The sequence below is a fragment of the Poecilia reticulata genome, linkage group LG11 (genome assembly GCF_000633615.1).
Source record: "Poecilia reticulata strain Guanapo linkage group LG11, Guppy_female_1.0+MT, whole genome shotgun sequence".
Lineage (NCBI taxonomy): Eukaryota > Metazoa > Chordata > Actinopteri > Cyprinodontiformes > Poeciliidae > Poecilia > Poecilia reticulata.
The window spans coordinates 19,905,449-19,925,488 of NC_024341.1; the positions used below are offsets into that span (position 1 = coordinate 19,905,449).

General features: G+C 39.4%; 1 protein-coding gene across 2 annotated transcripts in view; it reads left to right on the forward strand.

The window, feature by feature from the left end:
• osbpl10a (oxysterol binding protein-like 10a) overlaps window positions 1-20,040 on the forward strand; it is a 99,778-nt gene extending 79,738 nt beyond the window's left edge. For both annotated transcript variants that reach the window (XM_008422418.2, XM_008422419.2), the window contains 6 exons: window positions 9,316-9,465; window positions 9,530-10,028; window positions 15,710-15,896; window positions 17,153-17,335; window positions 18,033-18,186; window positions 18,898-20,040. In XM_008422418.2, the coding sequence (XP_008420640.1) occupies window positions 9,316-9,465; window positions 9,530-10,028; window positions 15,710-15,896; window positions 17,153-17,335; window positions 18,033-18,186; window positions 18,898-18,942 (1,218 nt within the window). In that variant the 3' untranslated portion in view covers window positions 18,943-20,040. The remainder of the gene's footprint in view (window positions 1-9,315; window positions 9,466-9,529; window positions 10,029-15,709; window positions 15,897-17,152; window positions 17,336-18,032; window positions 18,187-18,897) is intronic.

Sequence of the window (20,040 nt, forward strand, 5' to 3'; positions counted from 1 at the left end):
GAATTTATATGATTCAGGAGGTTTCATTATATGCTTTAAAGTTATTCTTCAGATAAGAATCAAAAATGTGTTACTGGTTATTATTCAGATCTGATTATTGACAGACTTTTGTGAAATTATGTGCAGTAGTGTTACTGCTTCCTTTCTACTTTCATGCTTTTCTTTTTTTTTTTTACTTGTGCTGGTCATTTTACTGTTTTGAACTCTGGCAATACGGATGCTGGATCGGACTGTAAAATGGTTGTTAATTCCTGGAAACCAGTCAGTCATTGAATTGAAACAATTCTGCAGATTAGAACAGGACAAAACTTCCTGCAGCTCGTAAAACACTTGATGGCAGTTGTTGCTTCAAAACATGACATTTTCCAGTTTGGACCAGGCTGATCTGGATAGGTTTTTGTTTTCTTTAAATAAATAAAATCATAATGTTAAAATATATCTTTGCATTATACAAGTTTTTTGTAAAAAGTGTTTGATAGTCAGACAAATTTAAGTGTGATTTTAAAAACGGCGGTAGAACGAATGCATAAGGGTGAAAATACTTGGAGATAACAGACACACATCTACAGAACCTGTTTTTCTGTTAAGATCCAACATATTGAAAAACTCAAAAGAAAAAAAAATACATACATTTTTCTAAAGGTAGCTCAATGAAGTCAGATTGTGCCATTTTACACTCAAGGCTACGTTGTATTCAGTCTCGGGGTAAAGTGTCGGTTTGCGCTTTTTTTTTTTTTTTTTACAGAAGAAAGAAAATTTCTTTCTTAAAACACCACAAGCAGTTCAGCTGGTCAAGTTTAAAATTAAATGTTAGTGTCTTTTATGCTATATTGTCAAAAATCAGAACAGCTCAGAGTCACAGGAAGTTGTAAACAAGATAAATTTATCTATCACTAATTATTTTGGGACCAATAAATGAGATTTAACAGTAAAGACTGAGAACTCCAGCAGACCTACTTGTTCCATTGCCAGATTATTTCACTTATACTTTTTCATCAGTATTAAGGAATTATTGACTTACAAGAAGCTGAAAAGTTACTGCACTTGAAATAAGACACAACTAACTTACAAGCAAGGTATCTGCACTAGATATTAGAGCAAAAATACTAGTAAGATTTAGTGTTTTTACAGTGTGGTTGATGCTACAAGAACCTTCAATCAAAGGGCAATAATAACTATTGAGAATAATGCAGTTAAATCTTGTTTTCCAGCGGTAACGGATGCATTAGACTAGGTGAACATTTCTTAAAGATATGAACGGCTGTTGTATTAAATGTTTCATATGGCTCTATGCAAAATGCAGAACGCTTCAGCTCCAACTTCCTTTGATTCAAATGCCAAACAGCGGCGCCGACCGGAAGCTCTTCAGTGTCGGCCTGGAAGCTGACTTTCAAAGCATCTCTGACATTTAACTCAGAAAACCGAGCTAAAAAAACCAGAAACACTCAGTAACTGAATCAGTCAGTGTGTTCAAATAGCTCACTCTTTCAGCCTGCAAGCCTTATTTATTGGAAAGTGCACAGAGACGAAGTTCACTGATTGTGTGGCTAAATGTCAGACAATAAAGCGGGTGGAGTGTGTTTAATATGGCTGAAACGGTTTCAGAGAAAATGCCAGCAAAGTAGAAATAGAGGTCAGAGGTTAAGAGTTTAAGTCAAATTTTTTAAATTCACTCAACTATATGCAGAAGGAGGCAGGAAAACAGAAAATGTGAAAATATGGGAAAAATTGAACCGAGCGTCAACGGTTTGGAGATTGAAACAAAAAGTAAAAAGTCTTGACAGCAAATTCATCTTTTGCAGAAAAAGGTTTTTGTTTTATTTTTTTATGACGTTTGATTTGCGTTGCTTTCCGTGTGTATCAGTCCAAAAGGTAGATTGGAGCTAACCGTCCACCCACTCGTATCTTTTTATAAAATGTTTGATTTCAGCTAAAATCATAAAATATAGACATTAAAATGTTGTTGCGCTTGTGGAGGAATCGGAATCATCGGGTCAAAACTAAACGAACAAGAAACTGGAATGAAATATGAATAAATCTCTGCATGCAGAAGACTGTAACATCAACATGTGACCCTGCATGGATCGGTTTAGAAAAGAATATAGCCTGTGGAAATTAATAGGTTATATAAACTAAAGACATGGAAACTGCCCCTCGGTTCAAAACTTTACACATATCTTTTTTAAAACGATTAGATTTCTAAAGTTGTTACTTCTTTAACTAAACAATCCATCTGAAATGAGCAAGAATTGCATTTTTTTGAAAACATTTTTTATTCATTGCCAAAAAAAGGTTTTTCTTATAATCACTGCTAAACAGTAGTAGTGACTCGGGTGAGTTTAGCCACACGTGGTTGCTAGGAAACGGTAAAAAAACATTGGTCATGTGACCAAATAATTAGGAGGAAGGCACCATTTAATGAAGCTTGTGAAGGTAAGAACCTCGTGGGTAAAGTGTTTAGACTTTTATTTCTTAAAAACGTTTTTTTACTTTGGGAAGTGAATGTAGTCCATCATAAGTTTCATGAGAATTGATTTTAGACCTTTATAGATATTTAAACATTTGTTTTGTATATCAATTGTGCTATTTATGAGCTGAGGTCATAAAACTGTAGCGTTTTAGGTGTGGACACAAGAAAAGTTGCGATCGAGGTAACGACTCGGATATTAATGTTCACTTCCCAAACACACTTGAAAGCATTATTCTTGTTTATTTTTATTATTTTTTATTTTTCCTAAGCAGCAGTTTAGCTGTAATTTGTAACAATTTTAAAAGAGTGACTGTACCGGTTGAATTCTGCACAACAAATAAAATCCACTTGAGACGAGACGAAGGATATTTAAGTTGGTGACCAAACTAAGGCTGCCTTGATCCTAAATATGAAAACTGGGTCATCTTGCTCCAGTCTCTCCTGCAAACTGTTACGGCTGATATTTCTGAAGCAGTGGGATTGTTGACATCGCCTTGTTGGAGGAGCTTTCTACCCTAAGCAACCTTTAATATTTCTCTGAGCCGACGGCAGAAAGAGGCGCGAGGCCGGCTGAGTCGGCAGTAATGCGTTGGACCCTAGTGGTTCAGACAGAGGCTGAGCTTCAGGGCTAAGCTTTCGATTTACCGGTCGATGTGCAGTCCAACCCCTCGCCCGTGGTCACAAGCTCTTTAAGTGGCTGAAAGGACGAGGTTATGGATGCATGCAGCTGGAATTGGTTTCTGCTGTGAGGTTCAGAGGGAAGACGTTGCTCCTTTGTGTAGAAACGTGGACGGTTCTGGTGTCTTATTTGAACTTTTGCTTGCCATTTTGGGCTTCTCCTGTGTGTACAGTTGGTTATACTAAAGTACATCGGTGCAAAAACGCAGCGTGAGCTAAATACCGATTTGAATGTGATTAGAAATCCACATGGAGTTTTTTCCCAGAGAACCTGAATGAGGGAGTCCAGTCAGACTAGAGGAGGACGACATCATCACCGTTTTCACATGAATGGAGAAAAGGTGGAAGTCACCATGAGGAAAATCCAGAAGGACAACCAGCTCAAACTTGTAGCCGTTTGAAACTACAATAAGACTTTGAAGCAGCAGCTTGAAGAGACTCGGCCTTCCTTTAGCGCCCAGGAGGCTGAGATGGAGAGCGGATGAAACGGAATAGCAGATTGTCTGAACGAAAAGACAAGATGGCAAAAATGATGAAGAATATGGGAAATGGGACCCAGTCTGACTGCTGCAGAGAAAATGAGTAGTAACCTCAAGAACAGGTCTAATCGGAAAATCAAATATGTATTTTTTTTGTCCAGATTTTCTTGTTTGATGCTTTCCTACTGAGCATTTGCTTAAGGAAAAAAAACTTTTCTGTAGGCCTTGAAGCTAAAATATGGCTTCATTGGTCTGAAAGAGTCCAGCTCAGTTCTACAATAAAGAGGATACATCATGAGTTCGACGTAGTTTTATCTACAAGCACTAATCTTCTCTTTGTGTTTTCCATTTTAGGAATTAAACTTATTTTTTTTCAGGGCATATAATCTTCATGATGATTAGTTTATAAAAAACACGTCACATCCTCTTTCTCTCTCTCGAGCTCTGAGCTAAACTGCTTTTTATATTGAAGAATCCTAGTTTGCAAGTGAGTATAGTTGACAAATGGTGCCAAAAGTAAGAAAACCGATGGATGACATCATGGACTAGAAGCAGATTTGTAGAGGAAGATTTTCACCAAACTGCTTTGCGATGAGGGAAAACTGAGTCTTAATTTGACTTTTGGAAGTATTGTATTTACACAAATGCCAAAAGAGAGCGCACTGACAAGCCGTATGCGTCGGTGTTTATATGAGGTGATGAGCTGAACTGATAAACCATCCACAAATTAAATGTTGACATGGGAGGCGGCGTGGGATAAATTCCAGATAAAGAACTTATCCCGCTCGTAGCACGACTGCTGATTTGTTACTTTGGCAGTAAAGGCGATTATTTGATCATCTGCAAACTGATCACAGAAGCGGAGATGTTCAGTGGGGAGATAAAAGCTCGGAGGTCATGTGAGCAGAGGAGCAACGGGAGGAGAGCGGAGGATTAAAACGGGAGCAGCTGGAGGAAGGGAGGGGACGGTTTATGACGTCAGAGGGACTTTCCCTCTGCTCCCCTTCCCTTTTTTTCAGAGCGGGTGGTGGGCAGAGAGGCAGTCACGCACAGCAGCTCGGCGCCGTCTCTCAGCTACACTGAGCATCTCTCTGTGGGGAAGGAGCAGGACTCCTTTAAGACGGCTGCCCACCAAGTCAGCACATTCAGATGAAGAGGAGGAAGTAGGTGTTGTTGTTTTTTTTTCCCTTGGGGTCCCGTCAGACCTTTAAAACTCGCTAAATGACTCCGACCTGGACAGACGTCCTGCTGAGAGACCGCCGGCTCTTTAACCGGATTTGACGCTAACTGGAGCTTTTACCTTTCCTGTTTGCTGACCACTTCCCCTCCTCCGGGTGGACTGAACAGTCGGTGGCGTTCAAACACGCCGGTACTTTTCCCTTTGGTTGGAGATGAGATCCAGCTTCATGCAGGTCAAGCCTGTAGCTTCACATCAGGGCAGCGTGAGTGTTTGATCACCGTTCACATCTGCTGTGACCACAGACTGAAATGCTTAGCCAGCATTTCCGGAGTACATTAGCGTTTAGCAGCAGTGATCAGAAACGGAAAGTACAGAGCTTGTTCAACACTGAGCATTGATGCAGTCTTCATAAATTATTGAACAAACCCGACTGCAGGGCCTGCTGTGGTAAACACATTAAACAGCTGAAGTATTTACAAAGTGCTTTTTGAAACATTGGAAAGAAGGAAATACCAACATGTTCTCACTTTTGCACACTGTTGGTGGCAGTTTTTGATTTGGGCCATCCTGGTGGATGCCCAGGGTGTCATTAGTAAGAGCGGTTGGGGGCGCACAATGAAATGAAACGCAACTGAACAAGTTTTCTGTTCAATATCTTAACTAATTTGTATTTAAAGTATTAAAACTAAAGTATTTATGCTCTAGTTTATCGTGAAAATATCTTGGTACATTTGAAATAAGACAAAACTAACTTAAAAGTAACTTTTCAGCAAGATATAGGAGCCTGTTTTAAGTCAATAACTCCTTAATATTCATGAAAAAGTATTTCTAAAATAATCTTCCAGTGGAATAAAGCATTTCAGCTTCTAACATAGGACAAATGTCTTTTTCCACTGGCTGATTATTTAATTTATATATAGTATCTAAATGTTCCTGCTAAGTTTAAATTGATAAACTTTTCTGTTTTTTCTTGTGGTGGAAGAACGTAACTTCTCATCTATTTGCATTATATTCAGTTGAGTTTAAGAGAAAAGATGTTGCTGGATATTTTTGCTTAATCTCTGAGATTTAATGCAGATTGAGAACATTTGGCAAAGTAGACTTAATCTACGCAACTCATGTTTTTGCCACTGGTGTAAATTTAAAGGCAGGAAACTGTTTTTGAAATTCCTTCAATGGCTACTAAGTGGACAAACAACTTTGAGAGATAATATGCCTGGGTCAGAGGTCAAAACGTAAATTGGACGATAAATTGTTCCAGTAATTATTGAGATAAACAATGACTATAAAAATGTTTTGAGATCATTTTTAAGTATTGATGATCTCATACTGCTGGAAGTTTGTGCTTTTGAAGACAAACAAACTTTAATTTCTCCAGGAACACTTAACCCTGGCACCGCAGGATATTTTCAATATCCAACATAAAACACAACCAAATACAAAAACTTTAAACAAGAGAAACCGTAAATAAAACGGATTATGATGTTTGTGTAAACAAAACTTCAAAAAACATTTCTCATCAGAACGGAGCTCATTTTGATTCATCGTGCGGTTAACTGGTTATTGCGACAGAGTTATTCTCGGGTTTTAGCACCATTTTGGTTCCAGAACTGCCCACTTCTCATCTCTCACATTCAACTAAGTGTCTTGAATCTTCCTGCAGATATTTTGGTCCACATTTACGCAGCCTCGTGAGAGAGCCGCTAAAGGTTTCCTGGCTGCACATCCACGATGCCGAAGATGCTCTGGAAGATTAGAGCTGATCTTTATGGAGGTTTTTGGACAACAGAGAACTCGTCGCCATGCTGACATTACTAATTCACCAACATGTTCAGCAGTAAGCTCGCTCCATCCAGAGCTGCTCAGACCAACTCAGCTGTCAGGAGCCTCTTTATTTAGTCAAAAGCAGTGAAGTCATAACAAACCTCCCCCTCCTCTCAGTCTTCCCACTCTGTTTCACTTCTATATATATTACTCTGCTTCAGCTCCAGGGACTCGTGTAGGTGTGTGTGTTCGGAACGTGCTCCGTCCCGTCCAGGGTGTGTGTGTGTGTGTTTTGCACATAATGTTTTTGGTGCAGAGTGTTCCCAGTGTGTGCATCAATGAGTGGTGATGTGAAGCTGCACAGATGTCTGTGCTGAATGAAATATTCAGGTGACAGTCAGAAATCTCTGTGGTTCTCCTCCATGGTGCTGGGAGTTTTTTCCACTTTGTCCTTGGAGCAGTTTTCCTAAAATGAAACTGTGTGACTGGCGTTAAAGATTAAGCTGCTTTGCTTCTTTTAATCTTTTGAAATGGTCTTTAACAACTGAAGGTCTTTTTTTTAAAAGACCCTCAGGCTGTTTTTCGCTCGTTTCTGCCCTTCACCTTGTACTTCATTATGCATGGCTTTATATTGTGCAGGGTGTGCTCTATGAAGTGACATTGAATTAAAATGTATCTGCAGCAGACCAATGATATCTGAAAGTCAGAAAGGAATCTGATGCGGGACTTCAAAACATTCACCAATCATCAGTTAAAACCCAACCGTACGAGTCCAGCCGAGGAAACCTTTCAAATATCTTCAAAAGATTAAAGCTGGGATCGTTAAAAAAAACACAAGGAAGTTTGGCTTCTTCAAAGTAAAACACAGTTTCCTACAAAAGTATTCACCGCGTTTAAGCTTTTATATGTTACAACCGTAGAATTGAATGTTTTATTGTGACAAACGTAAAGCAGGGAAATGAAACCTTTTCACAAAAACAAATCTGAGAATAATGCTACACATTTTCACTTTGCAGATCCATCTTTAAATACAACAACTGCTGAAGTTTTTGCCTTTTCTTTGCAAATTAGCTCAGATGTAATGGGAAAGTGTTAGTGACTCTGTTAGATTCACGCCTGAACTTTGACTGGGCCATCCTGACACATGAATTTGTATGTCATTTTGACAGATGGCTTTTAGATTTTTCCATCACTATTTAAAAAATGACAGAAAATGTTCTGTTAACGTGAAGCTACATTAAAGTTTGCAGCTGTAAAGTGAAAATACAGAGCAGACAGAAGAGGATAAATGCTTTTGAATAGAAAAACAAGGCGACGATTTTAGATTTTTGCACACTTTGTCGTAACTGTAACTGCTTGGAAAACACAGAAGTAGAGACTGAAGAGCAGGGAGTTGTTGCCCAGAGGCTTTGGGGCACTTTCTGCATTATGCATCAACCTCTTTCTTGTTGTTTTTCTTCCATATTTTCCTGCCTCGGGTTGCTGCTGAAGCAGAAATCAAAACCAGCAACTTTTCTTTAACCTCAACTGGAGCCGATTTCCGATAAATGACAGAAGGAAGCAGCTTCTGTCTGCTCCGACTAATTGGTAAATTGTGATGGGTGAAGCTTGTTGAGGGTAGGAGAGAAAATCCCACCTGGGAGACGGAAAGAACCTCAAGATTCTGGTTGATGATAAAATACTGACAGCCTCGTCTGTGGAGGGAAAACACGGCTGAGTGGATAAAACAAGACGGCAAGTACGAGTGCCTGACTAATTAGTGATACATTTGGGCGTTTTGTGTTTATCATAACAAAAAAAGTCTTTAGCTTAATCTACACTCTTGAGATTCATGTAGAAATAACTAATTTCTTTGCAAATTTACATTGGAAATATTTTGTATATTTTAACACAATGGAGTGGTGTTGCTCCTCCACTTCTTCAAATTTACTTTTACAATTTGTGCACAAAATCTGATCTTATCAACAGGCGTTTCTGGAGCACTTTGCTTTGAATCATGTCAGCATTTTTTTTTATTTACAGCTAAAATCTCGTTTTAGGATGTCACAGTGAACGTCTGTGGCAGATGTAAATAAATTCCCAGAGGGCTTTTTCTGAACGCGGCGCCTCAGGCTGCAGCTGTCACAGATGTGGGAGAATTAAACGGCATTATTAAAATGCCTGACTTATGTTTTCTTTTTATGACAAATAATTCCACAGTCTTTATTCGTAAATATTTTTCGCAAAACACCAAACTGAAAAAGTCGCTTCATTTCTAATCAGATTTGAAATATTTCAGTTTAATGCAGCTCGGGTGTTTGAAACGGTAAGAAAGCAGTGTTGGTCATTTTGAGGCCTCAGAGGAAAAGAAACAAGAAACATAACTGAACATAAGTAATCTAATAATTCATCTGTACTTAAGATTTATCGACTTTAAACAAACTCCTGTATCTTGCTGAAAAGTTACTTGTTTTAGGTTTTGTCTTATTCCAAGTGTACTAAGATATATTCACTAGAAACTAGACCAAAACTGCTTTAAAATTCATGAGTGTGTGTGAATTCCCAGCATGTCAATCTGTGTTTCTAATGTGTTCTTACCTTTCTTTGGATCAGGAAATGTTGAAAAAAATCAAGTCCAAAGAAAAACTTAGCATTTTTTTCACAATCAATCATTGCAAAACTGTTTGGCTTCTCGGAAACAAAAAGAAGTTGTTGGGTTTAAGATTGGAAAGGTAATAGTTTGTGTTTTTGTCCCGTTTTGGCAGCACCACCTCAGGCTGGAGGACATCAGTCCCAGTGAGGAGGTGACGGACACGGAGGACAATGACGAGGAGGATCTGGGCGTCCTGGACGACCAGCGGAGCGTCATCCTTCACCTGCTGTCCCAACTCAAACTGGGGATGGACCTGACGCGGGTGAGCCTCCGCCCGCTTCTTCACCCTTTGCAGCCGGCGCGTGTAACCCGTCTCTCCTCCCCAGGTGGTGCTGCCCACGTTCATTTTGGAAAAGCGATCCCTGCTGGAGATGTACGCCAACTTCATGGCCCACCCCGACATGTTCCTGTCCATCACGGCCGGCGCCACCGCCGAGGACAGAATCGTGCGCTTCGTGGAGTATTACCTGACCGCGTTTCACGAGGGACGGAAAGGCGCGGTGGCCAAGAAGCCGTACAACCCGGTGCTGGGGGAGACGTTCCACTGCTCCTGGGAAGTTCCTCGGGACAAAGTCAAGCCTTTGGTCAGATCAAACCAAGGCCCGGCCCGGGAACCCGCCAGAGGATCCAACAACTCGCAGCAAGGGGAGGATTCGCCCGAAGGCTCTTACAGAGTCCGGTTTGTCGCGGAGCAGGTGTCCCATCATCCACCCGTTTCCGGGTTTTACTGCGAGTGTCGGGAGCGGCAGATGTGCGTCAATGCTCACGTGTGGACCAAGAGCAAGTTCATGGGCATGTCTGTGGGCGTGTCCATGGTGGGAGAAGGTGAGTCAGAGCGCCACGACAATCTGGGTAAAAATGGAGGAACGGGTTACAGAAATCATGGCTGCGAGTTATATGTACCAGGACTGCAACTAATGGTAATTTTATTGATTAATCTGCTGATTAATTGATTAGTCAGATAAAAAAAATCAGCACATTTTGCTGATTTTTCATTCAACTTCTTAAGCTTTTTTAAAAAAACATAGAACAATATGTTAAAACATGCAAATGAACAAATATGAAATTCCTTTTTTAAATAAGAAAATCTTCTTGCCTAAAATACAGTAATATAGCATTCATCTGGTGAGTTTGAACCAGATGGAGATGAAACTACTAATGTGCTACTTGAGGAGTTTTTGGTTGAATATATTTAGAAAGTTTCTTTTTTTTAATCTTTAATGAACAATTTTGCACAATTTTGCTGTTTCTAACTGAACTAAAGCAAGAAAAGTTTGATCAGATTTAAATTCAGCCAGTGAGAAAAAGTGTCTGTAAATGTTAGAGGTATTTTCTAAGTCAAGCAAGTCAATAATATCCAGTTTAAATTGTCTTAAAAAGCTTCTTAACAGGAAGTAAACAACTTTTCCAACCAGACAGGCTTTGATCAGTCAGAAAATGAAAATAACTGATACTCTGTGAAAAAATATATATCTAATGTCTTCACAAAAGTCTGCAGAAACAACAAATACTAGAGTATTTTGTTAAAATACTTTATTTCTGGCAGCCACTTCTATAAGTTTGGGGAAAAAAAAGTTGTTTAAAGTCCCATCCCCCCCTTTGCTGGCCTTTGTAAAACTTCCCGGGGGTCTGTGCAGATTTGTCAGTCCAGCAAAGGTTTTCTTATAGGTGTGAGAAATAAAAGGTGGTCAAAAATCGCAGCCTCAGCAGAGAAGAGGCAGCTGTGTGATAGAGGACTCAGCAGCCCGCCTGCTGCGTCTCGGGGACAAACATCCTTACATAATAAAACCGCAGCACAAAGGCGCCACCATGCTGCGTCTCCTGATTTCAGCTGCTTCTGAACAAAACAAAAACAAAGCCCCACAATGCACCTGGGAAGATGGCATCCAGATGAACGGAGCAGCAGATTATTACTTATTCACATCGACAGGAACTGGAGGAGAGTTTGGCTTAGAATAAGGTAAAGCAATTGTTGCAGAAAGTCAGTTTGATTCATCAAAATAACCTAAAAGCTCCCCGTTTCAGTTTAAATAGATGCATGTCTAGTATTTTAAACATTTAGACTTGTGTTCATGTTTGTTTTGTCTAAAGGGAACACAGACAACCCCAATTCAGTTCTATTCAGTTCAAAAGGAAAGATCTTCGGCAGCAACTTTTTCCAAACTTATAAAATATTTTATCAACGCACAAGACGAGATATTAGATTTTTTTTCTTCACAAATTTCTTTCTGAAATAATCCCAACTTTTTTCAAAACTTAACATTTATGTAGTTTTTATTTTAACGTGGGAAGATGCAGTAGTAGTAAGAAATCCAGAAATCTCATTGCAAAGAAGTTTAAAATTGTTCTGCACGTTTTTAAATGAAATGCATTTGATTTCCCAGCATTGCTGGTTTAATCATTCCATAATGTAAAAAAAATAGCGATTGTTTACCTTTTATCTGTTACGTTTATTGTCGCTGACATTCTTAAAGAACGTTTCATGACCCATTTTCACCCTCCAAACTACTCAAGTCCTGCACATTAATCAGAAAACAAACACAGAACCACAACACGTTCAGAAGATTCACTCAGAATTTCTCACCTTGCAAACAGGAAATGTTGAGTTTATGGCAAAGACTTTGATTTGATCAAATTTGCTTAACAGGCCACTCTTAAGACAGGCAGATATTTTAACTTTCGGTGTGTTTTCTCATGTCATAAATGTGTCTTTCTACAACTTGAAACAGAAACTATCAAACATTTGTGGAGGTTTTTTTTTTTTTTTGTCATTTGTTTTCATTCCAGTACAAAAAAACCCCAAAAAACATTTTAGCAACTTAGTTATATAAATTAGAATATTAGTTTTATTTATCAGATTAAAAGTACCCTATAAAAACAACCACATTTAAGCAGGTACTAAAAACACATTTTATTAAGACTACATTTCTGTTTTTAAATATATATACATATATTTTACAGAAATTTTGTTTCCTCTTAGGTTAACGTCATAATTAATAACAAAAGTTTCAAACATTCATGTGTTTGAAATACGTCTACACAATAAACTGCATTTAGTGATAAAAGTTCCAGAAATAACTGAAGGTTTTCAGTAATATTGTAATTTACTGAATATGTCTGCATGTTAAACATTTAGTTTGCTGATTAGTGAAATTATTCTCATCTGTTCAAACCTGCAGTTCACTTCATGCCATCCTTAGAAAATGTATCAGAAATCAAAAAGTATCTCACAATACTAGATAAATTAATGTACCTCTTAATTCATCGAGAGGTAAATTAAGATAAAACAATAAATATTTAGCTAAGAAATGGGATTATAAATCTCAGAACCTTTGAAATCAGAACGTTGTTTTTGCTGCAACGCTTTCCGTCTTAAACCTGATGACGCCACAGAAAGCAACAATCGCGACCCGTTCGGTCACCCACCTGCTTGTGATGAATCACCTGCAGATGGAGAACAGGAAGTCCTTGAATTCGGCCGTGGCGCCTGGCTCAGACCTCTTCTCACCTGTTGGCAGCTTGTGACTCATGGTGACCTTCACCTCAGGACGTATCGATCGCTGTTTGTAATCTGATTATTGCAGACTCATTGATGAGTCAGCAGGAGGAAAGCCTGATTTAATCTGATGTGGATAAAACTGAACTTTAGAGGTAAAAGAGAGGAAATAGTCAAGAGACATATACTAGAATATGAATATGGAGCAAGAGTGTCTCGTTTTTCCAGTTCTGTCAAGTTATATCATGTGTCCAACTTAGGTGTTGTGTGTCTAAATCTTATTTTATTAGTCAAATCAAAGCGTTTTTTTTATCTTTATACTTGAAAAAATTGTTTAGAGATGATCAAAAGACTGACATCATTATCAGAGCATTTTTATTCATTTCAAATTTTCCAAACATCAGCGTCATATACGACAAACACTTCCTTAAACATGAACGATCTGATGTTTCACAAAACGTACTTAATTCCTTTACCCTTGGAACCACTGAAGACACGTCAACATTCATCCCGAGTCAAGAAAACACAACGAACGCTTTCAGTGTTTGGTTCACTTCTCTAGTCTGGCTGGGCTGCAGGAAACACATTGAATCCCAATCATCTCAATGTCAATATCTAATTATCATATTGGCAGAGGACTACTTGGATGACTTTCTTGGTAGCATATGAAAGTTCAAGTGCCACTTATGCAAATTCTTCCTGGTAATAATGCAGTTTATTTGGGCTGTTTGATGGGCTTCGCAGCTCCTGATGCAAAACGGTTTGGATATTTTTAGTGCCTGAGAAGCTGAAGGTCACATGGAGCAGCAGAGACATTGTGATGAAGAAACAAGAAAATATTTGAAGAGGATAGGTTTGTCATAATCAATGTTGTTACCGTTTTCAATATAGCAAAATGGTATGAAATCACACAGCTCTAATATGCAGACTGTTAGGTTTGTGATTTCCATCCATCCATCCATTTTCTGCCGCTTATCCGGGGTCGGGTCGCGGGGGCAGCAGCTTCAGAAGGGAGGCCCAGACTTCCCTCTCCCCAGCCACTTCTTCCAGCTCCTCCGGGGGAATCCCAAGGCGTTCCCAGGCCAGCCGAGAGACGTAATCCCTCCAGCGTGTCCTGGGTCTTCCCCGAGGCCTCCTCCCGGTGGGACGTGCCCGGAACACCTCACCAGGGAGGCGTCCAGGAGGCATCCTGACCAGATGCCCGAGCCACCTCAACTGGCTCCTCTCGACATGGAGGAGCAGCAGCTCTACTCTGAGTCAGAAGCAGAGCGGTGAAGTGCTGCATCTGGAAAAACTCTGCTGCTTTCTCCTTTTCTAACCAGTCATCTCACCTCGCCATGCTTCGTGCTCGAAAGATTAAAGTGATAAGTGGAGGTCAGAAGAAAAAAAAGCTGAAAAATCTGTCCCTAGTAGGTGAAGATTATCTGCAAGTCGTGCCTTTAAGAAGCAGGAAAAGCAAATATCAGCTCAGCCTTATTTTAAAGTTTGGATGATTTATAATACAGATTTAAGAGGCTTAAGCAAAAAACGTCCTCTGAAAATGACCAGGTGCACTGACTGGCTGAAAATGAGTTTTAGACGCATTTCATCTACACAAGCTGTTCTCGTGTATTTTTAATCCCAGAGCTTCAGGCCGTTGTTAGCACTGAATAGTTTTATCTCTAACAAATCCCCTCTGTTGTTTCCTGCTCGCTGTGGCATCACATGCACATTTCCTCTCCGGCAGCAAAACACAGCCTCACAAGTGGTTTCCTGCAACCAAGCAAGAACAGAAAACTATTCATAAAGCAGAGGGAGTTTGTTTATAACTCCGTGATTCTCCAGTCACATGTGGAGCGAGGACAGGCGGCCCTTTTTCTGTCAGAAACACTGCAGACAGGCAGGCAGGGAACGCAAAGTTTCACATAGCTATGTGCAAAGAAAGTTTTAAAATGAAAGCAAACGAAAGAAGAAGGTGATTAATGCAGGATAAAAACTGATTTAGCCTTTAGGAGTTAAATCTGTGTCTGCAAGATTTATATCCATGAACTTCAAAGTATGTGTTGGGATTATTTGCAACAATAAGTAGTGAAAAACCATGAAGTGAGCTTAAGCTCAGTCAGATTCAATGGAGAGAGTATGTAACCGTCGTTTGAGGTTTGAACTTGGACTAGGCCCTGCTGTCACACCGGGTTACAAGCAAATAGTTTTTGGAAGTTGTTTTCAATGTCTTTTGCGCCTCTGAATCCAAAAATAACATCAATTTTTCTCACTCAAATCAGGTTTTTATTCTAATTTGATTTAGAGAAATCTGATCTTCTGATTAAATTGCTTACATTTTTGTGACATCAGTTTCCATTAATATTTCTCATCCAGAAAAGGTTTTTCTGTTTTCTGACAGTGCATTAATTAAATGTTACAAACTTGGATTTCTGTAAATTGAATAATGAACACCTGTTAAGGGTGAGTACATGTAAAATGAACATCAAGTCTTCATTTCTCCTGCTCGTTGTTCTCAGATCCTCAGGAAACTCATCCATATGTGAGAACAAGTCGTGCATTTTGATGCTTATGTTGCTCCATAGTTCATAAAGTTGACCTGAGTGATCAAAACCGAGATTTTTGGATTCAGCTCATCAAAATGACCGTAAAACAGTTGAAAAACCCCAGACAGTGTTTTGGCTGTTGACCAGTGTTATGCAGACGAGTGTGATGGGAGTCCATATTTTATAATTTTACTGTTTTTTGTTTTTTTTTGTTTTGTTTTTTTAAAAGGTTCAACCAAAGACTGGATTTGTGAATTAGCCTATGGCTAGAAAACCTTCGTACATGTAACGTTGTTCACTGTCCTTGATTACATAAACTTGAGCAAAACTGAATTCTGCATTTAGCAGTAGAAATAAATTAAAGATGCGTGTCGATGTCAACGCTCCTCCTCAGGTTCGAGTTTTAACGATGAAGGATAAAAAAGCGGGTTTCCTCTCACATGAATCTATTTGAATGTAATCGTGTTTTCTCATCTTCCTCCCAGGAGTCCTGTGTCTCCTGGAGCACGACGAGGAGTACGTCTTCACTCTGCCCTGCGCCTACGCCCGCTCCATCCTCACCGTCCCCTGGGTGGAGCTGGGGGGAAAAGTCTCCATCAACTGCATCAAGAGCGGCTACTCAGCCACGGTGACCTTTCACACAAAGCCTTTCTATGGAGGGAAGGTGCACAGGTGAGACTTTTCTTTTTCTTTTTATCAGCTCTGACAGCTTTTATACTGTGAGAAAGGACTCCAGGCTGCTGCTTCTCTTCTCTGACACTTCATTCATAAAAGCTCCACACGCCGAGGAAGATTATTCCATTGTGAAGCTGTCTGACTTTTTAATTTATGCCCGTCTTCTTCTGTGGTAATGGAGGTTGCAGACTGACAGCGGCAGCATGAATAGTCTATTTTCCCCTGCTGATTCTCCGTTGTTCAGGCTTTGCTTTAATCTTCTAAAATGAGATGGTTTTATTTATTTAAGAGGTCACAGAACACAATAGAATTCAAATTCAGTAGAACATCTAAAACAGTTTTCTTGAGCGATTTTTCTGCTAAAAATGTTAAATTCTTACAAAACAACTCAACTATTAAACAAAGAGCAGCTAAACTACTTTGTGAAATACATTGGAAACTGTAGAACAATAAAAATGAGATTTTTGTGTCATTCAAAACTAAACGTACAGCTCTGGAAAAAATGACAAGTCCACTGAACCCCATTGAAAACCTCCTGGTTGTTCCACCAAATATTGATTTCTGAACAGAGTTAAAACATTAATTTTGTTGTTTCTAAATATACATTAACTTGTTTTTTTTTACATTGACGTCTGAAAGCGCTGCATCTTTTTCCTTATTTTGACCATTTCTAATTTTCTGCAAATAAATGCTACATTTTTGCTTTAAATTTCAGAGACATGTTGTCAGTTCATAGAATAAAGAGTAAAATCAAAGAAACTGATCATTTTAAGTGGCCTTAATGGTTTCTAGAGCTGTAAACCAAGACTGCAATGGATTTGTACTTTCTGATGGAGCAAAACATTTGAGTTAATTTAGTTTAGAGTTTGACTTTATTGAATGTAGTGTATTAAAAGAACAAACTAAGTTATATACAAAGACGATTTCAAAACAAAAAAAGCAAATAAAAGAACAGCAGTAAAGTATCTTCACTTATTTGTGATTTCATGGAAAATTAATATATTTGGTGTCGTTCATATTTGTGTCCAGACGCCTGAAGGTCCCATGTTCATCTGTTTAAATTACCTTTTATTAAGTATACACAGCATTAATATGAGACGGGTTTTGTGACCCAGAAATTCTTCTGACATTCTATTAAATTATCGCTTCTGGTCATTTCTGTACATCGTGTTTGTTTTCTGGAGCATTAAATGAAAAGAAAAGGAGTTGAGAGTCGTTTCCTCTGAGGTTTTCTTCTTTAATTTAACCTGCAGGGTGACGGCTGAGGTGAAACACAACCCGACCAACACCATCGTGTGCAAAGCACAGGGCGAGTGGAACGGCACGCTGGAGTTCACCTACAGCAGCGGGGAAACCAAAGTGATCGACACGTGCAAACTTCCTGTCATCAGGAAGAAGCTGCGACCCGTAGAGAGGCAGGGCAGGATGGAGTCCAGGTGAAAACAAACGTCCAGGCACTGGAGATTTTAATAGAATTATTTAAAATACAAGTTTTTATTTTATTCTCAAACTTTTTCCTCATTTTGTGTTACGTTTACAACCATGAATGCTTTTTATTTGGGCTGTGCGTGGCGACTATTTGTATGTCCAACTTTCAGCTGCTTCTACAAAGTGTAGACATTTTTCCAAGTTTTTTCTAGAAAATTTTAGATTATTTTCAAAATGTCAACTATTGAAACTCTGAAATGTCCAGGTTTGATGAAATGTCCTTCCAACCAATTTGTAGTTAACATTTCTAAATTACGCTTGAAACAAAGAATACAATTTCTAAACAGTCTTCTTGAGTATAAAAACCTGGAAAACTGAGATGTTTGGTTTAAGACAATAAAAATATATTTTTTTACATTTTTAGGACAATGTGCATTGTGTGATTAAGCCAAATTGATTGACGTCACTAATTTAAACACAAAGCAGTTAAAAGATCTTACTATTCTGGGTCAGAAAAAACAAAATGTGTAACAGAGTTCGTTGAGCATCGAGTGAAATAGATGATCTCTGAAGTCCAGCTTTTGTAAAAAACAATCTTGTTTTTGTTTTACTTTATTTTATCATCAACATTTGGAGCCGACTTAGAAGGCCTGGTAGAGTTAGGTCAGAGTTCATCACTGTGCCCCGTTTCTTCTTGGTTTGCAGGCGGCTATGGCAACATGTCACCAAGTCTCTGAAGGAAGGAAACATGGAAGAAGCAACGGAGCACAAACACAGGCTGGAGGAGAGTCAGCGGGTGGAGGAGAGGAAGAGAGCAGCGGATAACAAACCCTGGAAACCAAAATACTTCACTAAGGAGGTACAGATGAAGGGCTACACTGGTGGGGAGAGAGCAGCGCACACACAACCATGATTGACAGCACCAAGACCCTCCTCCTGGCTGTGATTGGTTGTGGAGTATTTCTGCAGAAAGTACTGGGAGAAGTCTGATGCTGTGCTGTCAAGATATGGTGACCATTTTATGTAAAAAAAAACATTTTTTTATAAAGGTTACACATTGCAGCTTTAAGGACAGCAAAGTCAGTAATTGAGTTTGTGGAAAGAGGCAGCAACATGATCTGAACCCAACCATCTCCAGTCAATCAGGAGATTGTTTCAGAAAACCCAAAACTTTTTTACTAAACTGAAGAAATGTATCTAGACTTCTGCTTTTGAAGAAATACAAATTAAACACATTTTAGAAGAAGTTTTATTTACACAGCACTTTGTTTTACATGAATTAGAAAAAAAAACAATACAAGTACAACAGAAGCTAAGTAGATGGTATTTTCTAAGTTTGTTCTAGATTAGTAAGTATAGAGCTAAATGTTGGTTCTCCATGTTTGATTCTTGTTCTGGGTTGCCAAGTAATCCACAATTTATAAACCAACAGGAGTTTTAATCCTACGGTAACAAAACCCTGAAAGGCAAGGTTTTAGACATCAGAATGGGGGAAAAGTTTTATGCGTTGTGTGTAAATATCATATATTTTTTTTTGCTGATTCACTGACGTAAGTTGTGCTTTGTGCAGGGAGACGGTTGGATCTACAACAACCCGCTGTGGAAGTCGACCTGACAGCGGAACAATGCGCCTCCTGTGGATAAAAACCCCGTCCTCCAAGCTGAGGCCTGGCCTCAAAGCGAAGCGGCGGCGTCCTCCACGGACCTCCGGATTCACAGACGGTGGAGACAAACATGAAGCAAGCGAGGTGCCAAAGGGATTTCCTCAGTTGGAGCCGACGGAGCGAGCCTTTGGACCCCGGGGACTGAGGAACACTTTTATAGTCTTACTAGTTACAGTAGAATATTTCTATTTTTCACTTTGCTAAGGCCTTTTGTTTCCCACAGTGACGACATTTAGCACCTGTATTAGTTTGACCGGTCATCAGTGTCGACTCGTTGGACCCGATCGAGTCTTCTGTAACGCACCATACTGTAGCTGTAAATGACTTTAACGAAGCACTTTTACCAGAGGAAATCAACTATTTTATACGTTACAGTGGCTTTTACCTCTCTGAGCTTTACAGAAACCCAACCCTATTGAAAGAAGAGATTTAAAGTGAAATGTACCACGTTATATCATAGTCTATATTATTACACAGTATTTTTGTCTGCACTCTGAATGTATCCGGGCACATTTTAATATTCCTCACCATAATCGTATCGACCGATTCAACATGTTTTCACCAGTTTTGTTTTTTTAAATCTTCATTTAGCTACATCTCACTCAGTGGATAAAAAAACAGCTGCCAAACAGAATATTTCCATTACTACCTCTCATGTTTTTTGCTACAAACTTGTTTTCTGGTTGGTTTGTGGCTCAAAGCTCCCGGGTCCACTTCGTCTGTTTTGTATCTGTAACCCCAAGACGACAGCGGTGTAATTAGGCAGCAGCCCCTCAAACGCCCAGCCTTCGCCTGCTCCGGTTTATGCTTCTCTTTAGGTTGGCCGTGTTGATTAATATGGATGAGGCAGTTTGCAGAAACTCTGCAGGGTGGAGGGGAGACGGGATGGGGGGAGGGGTTCGCTGGAAGGCTGCCTCTGAAGATGAGAGGATCGACTCCATCAACCACAGCGGAGAGGAGGATATGTACTGGTTAGTGCTGCTCACAGGAGACAAACCGTGTGGCCAACTTCCAGATTTTATAAAATAAAACTAAGGATTTAAACACTC